This window comes from Mytilus trossulus, chromosome 10, assembly GCF_036588685.1.
Source record: "Mytilus trossulus isolate FHL-02 chromosome 10, PNRI_Mtr1.1.1.hap1, whole genome shotgun sequence".
In the NCBI taxonomy this organism is placed as follows: Eukaryota; Metazoa; Mollusca; class Bivalvia; order Mytilida; family Mytilidae; genus Mytilus; species Mytilus trossulus.
In genome coordinates this window covers 48,995,167-49,001,166 of record NC_086382.1, presented here as the reverse complement: position 1 = coordinate 49,001,166, position 6,000 = coordinate 48,995,167, and the positions used below count along the sequence as shown (strand labels likewise).

The 6,000-nt window shown below is 32.2% G+C and overlaps 1 protein-coding gene across 1 annotated transcript; it reads left to right on the top strand.

Annotated features, from left to right (window-relative positions):
* Nucleotides 1–2,872: 2,872 nt before the first annotated feature.
* Nucleotides 2,873–4,264, top strand: LOC134687975 (pancreatic secretory granule membrane major glycoprotein GP2-like). The gene is made up of 3 exons (XM_063548441.1): nucleotides 2,873–2,996; nucleotides 3,536–3,733; nucleotides 4,092–4,264. The coding sequence occupies exons 1-3, from the start codon at nucleotides 2,873–2,875 to the stop codon at nucleotides 4,262–4,264; spliced, it is 495 nt and encodes a 164-aa protein (XP_063404511.1).
* The last annotated feature ends 1,736 nt before the right edge of the window (nucleotides 4,265–6,000 follow it).

Here is a 6,000-nt window from a genome sequence, read left to right as displayed (position 1 = left end):
GTAATTAATATTGTCAATGGATTATCATTTCTAATTAGTTTGTATATGTATGAGTATAGCTTACAGAAATAATATAACATGATGGATATACAAAATTGTATATGCATTTGAATTATTATATTTCTAATAGTTTCTGGCCTTGGGGATACATGTAAATGCATGTCTCAAATGGTTAGGGGATTCAGTTGGTAATTTCCACGTGTAAATTTCTTTTAAAATTTCAGAGATCTCAGAGGAGGATTTAGAGAGGCCCGCTCCCCCCTTTTCTGGGAAAAATTTGGTTGATTATATAGGGAATCACTGAGGCATGACCGGAGCGGCCCCTTTTATGCAGTCAATTGGTCCCCACTGGATATGAATTTTGAGGATGGCTATCTTATTATTTTTTATGGGAAAGAGGAATATGGATAGTGAAACAAGTGCCTATGATCTATGTCCCTTTGTATTTTATGTTCATGAAAGGTTTAAATTTTATGAATATTAAATTTTGGTGTATATGAACTCAGGGAAACAAATATTTTTTTCCAAATGAAATATTACCCCAGGTATAAAATAGCCAACAGTGAAAGTGAAAATGTCCTACATTCCAATGATTTCGTAGATGTACTTTTGAGTTGTACCCGAGACGTTTAGAACATTCTTGTAGCCTCGGTAGCCTATATTGACTATACATGTATTAAAGGGCCTTAAAATTACCCCCCTTTTTTTTTAGAGAACTTGTACAATCGGCATGAAACGTGATCACACGTGCTTTCGAATTTGATTCATTTTGGTCGTTATTTGCAGTTAGAGGTTTACCATGTTCTATAATCTGAGCAAGAAGAAATAGCGTGAATATTTTCCATGGAGATAATGAAGAACACTTTGACCATTTTAAAGCGGATTTTGACAACTGGTGTGGGTATAATATTTCCAGAGACAAGGACAGATACCTTACACCGAAATCTGAATGTAATTCACCAGTAAATAGTTGATAATAGTTGATTCAATACTAGTATATGAAAAGGAAATGATGAGGATTGGATTTCAATTTTTATGCTTGATATAATTTTACACTTTATTTTTGCCGTTTGGATCCGACTTACTTGATAATAATTAACTGAAATATCTGGAATAAACCTTTACCTTTTATGTTGTTAAGCATAAAGTTTAAGCATCCAAGAATGTCAAAAATGCAACTTTTCAGCGTGGAATGCCAAATCAAACGTCAAATAATGGATGCCACTACGTGTTGACAACGTCGTCTAGTGAACCGTATCATTGAGTACCGAAATCCTTACTCAGGCGCTTCCGGTTGTCCTACTGCTATCTTGAAATTATAAGTTCTAAATATATCTTGTAGGCTGTTAAACCGGTTAAAGTGTAGGTGGTAAAGCAATTGAGAGATTATTGTGATTATATTTCTTTTGTTATTACAGAAACGATAGAACAAACAGTTGACACAGATCTGGTATATCTTAGAGCATGTGAAGGTTACTCGGGCAAATGTGACTACACCTGGAGCATACCCACGATGCAATGTGGAAGTAGAAATATTATGTATCTTAGACAAAAAGGAATGTGTGGACGATATTGTCTAGGTTGGCATTGATAAACAATTTCAGACATAACATTACAATTATTTAGTGAAAGTTAAAATGCAAAAATTCTTTTGTCGACGATTTTTTTTATCTTATTTATCAAGGTTAATATAGTCGGTTTTACAAACAATTCTCACTTTCGTTACTTATTATGTATGTACAAAATAATTATCTTATCTTGTTCAATCAAATGATGGTCGTATTTGTTAATTAATGTATGCATATAGCAATAAACATGTGTGTTGCTCCATGTTTTATTAAAGTTGTACCAACAGTTCATTCACATTAGAATAACAAAATAATTAAATACGTCATTTTGGTTACCAATGAGTTCTATGAAAAGCAAGATCATATTTTTAGCCATTACAGTTTTATCTTGAACTCAGATAAAACAATGAAATTTATGTTATTGTTTTGAAATAATAAACGAATCTAGATTTCTCGTATTTCAAACGAAAAAGTCGAATACAATTTGAAAACACACAAAAGGAACACACATTACCAGTTACAGGTGTCATCTGCGATATGTATTGACGTGATATCTGTTTTTACAGTTCTTTTTATAATTAATTGAAGACATTTTATTTCTTTTTTCTTACAGAAGCTACAAACTCCTCCGATGTTTCTACCACACCCTCGTATGTATGGGATGAGCCTTGTCATTGGCACAATGTAATAACCAGTAAATTTGATAGATCTGTCAATTATACACTACAAAGTGGAGAATATGAAGACTGTTACGACATGGAAATCTACATGGACGGATGGTACAAATTTAGTGGGAACGAAAACCTGCCAACTTATCCTCTTAAGTCAGGACAGTGTGGTTCATCTTCTCCTATCTGGCTGGATGGTGAATGATTAATTATTGCTTAATGAAATATTTGAGTTTGAAAAGAGGGACGAAAGATACCAAATGGACAGTCAAACACATAAATCTAAAACAAACTGACAACGCCATGGCTAAAAGTGAAAAAGGCAAACAGAAAAACAATAGCACATATGACACAACATAGAAAACCAAAGAATAAACAAAACGAACCCCCCCCCGCAGAAACTAGGTGCAATTTGACAAAAAAATCTTTTTAATGTTAATGCTTTCGTATGAATGAAATGAATTGATATCAGTCAATACCATATTAAAGTTAACAATGCCCCTATAACTCTCATACACATTAAAAGACATTGCTTTATTTTCTAGTCGAAACACATTCATAATGAAAATATTTAAATATTTCATATCAGGTACTTATCCAACAACATATGGTGAAATATCCTCACTGACAGCATGCATGGTAGGAAATGAAACCGAATGTGGAAACAGCTGGAATGTTTCTGTAATGCATTGTGATGGATACAATGTTGCACATCTGAAATCATTGTATTCTATGACGGATTGTGGCAGATATTGTATGGGTGAGGATGTAACTGTACACACTATAAAAGTATAAGACTTACATATTTAAAAACAAAAGGCCTGCAGATCGACTAACAAGGCTAGTGGGGTACCAGATTTGATAATTTTAAGTTATTTATATACTACTATTAATAGGTGAAAATAATATATTTATACGCATGTACATTTGACAGTGTTGAGTACTGAAAATTGAATTTACATTTCCGTGTTACATCGAAAAGTTGAACATGAGTACTATTAATTGCTTGGATTACTTTTTTTATTGTGAATAAATGCTCCAATAAAAAAAGTTTTGATTAACAAACGTAACTTCTGTCATGTAAAAAAGGCGTTTATTACCAATGCTAACTGTCTATTGTATAATTTTGATTTTGCTTGGTCATTTAGTATCATCTAAATTTGATCTATGTGTACACGATTCACTTGATTTTGTTAAATTCGGTTGATTACGACAAATCTAACATGGTAATGGTTTCAGTGACACCGTTCCGCAATATAATGGTAATACATCCATGCATTCTATATGCTTGTTTTACAGAATACACCAATGATCCCTGTTCTAACTACAGCGTTATAGACTATGATTTCACAAGACATCAAGACTACTTCGACCATTCATACAACTGTGATGACTTTTGGTCAGGAGGGTGGTATTATTTTGAAGGTGGTTATAACTTATCAACAACTCCGGCCAAGTCCGGTCATTGTGGATCATATTATCCAATTTGGATCAATGGTGAGACTTATCAAATACAAAGTGTTAGTTATTTCGATGAGACTATAATAGTTGTTTCTTTTTGTTCATATAATTAATTTCACGCTCTTTCTAGTCTTCTGAAATTCTTAGCTGCTTATATGTTTTCATATGTAGCTTTTTTTCTGTTTAAACTTCTGATACTATTTCATTTCATTTATTTTTTTCGACCACTATTTACAATAAATCACTTTTTAAGGCGTACGTAGGATCCGTCAAATATACTGCTTGTCTTAAAATTTTAAGTCTAGAGATATCTTGAATGCTGTTTTACCGGTTAAAGTGTATGTTATATAGCAATTGAAAGATTATTGTTATTATATATGTTTTGTTATTCCAGAAACGATAGAACAAACAGTTGACACAGATCTGGTATATCTTAGAGCATGTGAAGGTTATTCGGGCAAATGTGACTACACCTGGAGCATACCCACGATGAAATGTGGAAGTAAAAATATTATGTATCTTAGACAGAAAGGAATGTGTGGACGATATTGTCTAGGTTGGCATTAATAATTAACTTCTGACATAACATTATAATTTTTTACTGAAAGTTAAAATGCAAAAATTCTTTTATCGACGACTTTGTTAGCTGATTGATAACGGTTAATATTGTCGATTCTATAGACAAGTATCATTTTCGTTACTTATTCTGTATGTGCAACATTATTATTTTATCTTGTTCAATCAAAGGATGTTCGTATTTATTAATTCGTGCATGGATATTGCAATAAACACATGTGTTGATCAATGTCGTTCTAAAATTGTACCAACAGTTCATTCACATTAGGAATACAAAATAATTAAAACCTATTTTGGTTACCAATGAGTTATTTGAAAAGCAAGATCCCATTTTTAATCATTAGACTTTTATCATGAACTCTGATAAAACAATGAAATTGCTGTTATTGTTTTGAAAATTCAAACGAATCAAAAGTTCTCGTAACTCAAACGAAAAAGTCGAAAACTATTTGAAAACACACAAAAGGACCACACACTGACAGTTTAAGTTGTCATCTGCGATACATATTGGCGTGATATCTGTTTATACAGTTCTTTTATAATTAATTGAAGACATTTTATTTCATTTTTCTTACAGAAGCTAGAAACTCGTCTGATGTTTCTACCACACCCTCGTATGTATGGGATGAGCCTTGTCATTGGCACAATGTAATAACAAGTAAATTTGATAGATCTGTTAATTATACACTACAAAGTGGAGAATATGAAGAATGTTACGACATGGAAATCTACATGGACGGATGGTACAAATTTAGTGGGAACGAAAGCCTGCCAACTTATCCTCTTAAGTCAGGACAGTGTGGTTCATCTTCTCCTATCTGGCTGGATGGTGAATGATTAATTATTGCCTTATGATATATTTGAGTTTGAAAAAAAAGTAAAAACACAAAAATACCGAACTCCGAGGAAAATTCAAAAGGAAAATCCAAAATCAAAAGGCAAAATCAAAAGTCCAAACACATCAAACGAATGGATAACAACTTTCATATTCCTGACTTGGTACAGGCATTTTCTAAAGTAGAAAAGGAGAAATTGAAAGGAGAATCTGACTAAGAAATCTTTTTAATTTTAATGCTTTCGTATGAATGAAATGAATTGATATCAGTCAATACCATATTTAAAGTTAACAATGCCCTCATAACCCTTATACACATTAAAAGACATTGCTTTATTTTCTAGTCGAAACATATTCATAATGAAAATATTTAAATATTTCATATCAGGTACTTATCCAACAACATATGGTGAAATATCCTCATTGGCAGCATGCATGGTAGGAAATGATACCGAATGTGGAAACAGCTGGAATGTTTCTGTAATGCTTTGTGATGGATACAATGTCGCACATCTGAAATCATTGTATTCTATGACGAACTGTGGCAGATATTGTATGGGTGAGGATGTTACTGTACACACTATAAAAGTATAACATATTAAAAAAAGCATGCAGATTGACTTATAAGGCTAGTGGGTAACCGGATTTGACCATTTTAATTTATGAATATACTACTATTAATAGTTGAAAATGATATATTTATACGCATGTACATTTGACAGTGTTGAGTACTGAAAATTGAATTTACATTTCCGTGTTACATCGAAACGTTGAACATGAGTACTATTGATTGCTTGGATTACTTTTTTTATTATGATTAAATGGTTCAATACAAAAGTTTTGATTTACAAACGTAACTTCTGTCATGTAAAAAAGGCGTGTATTGCCTATA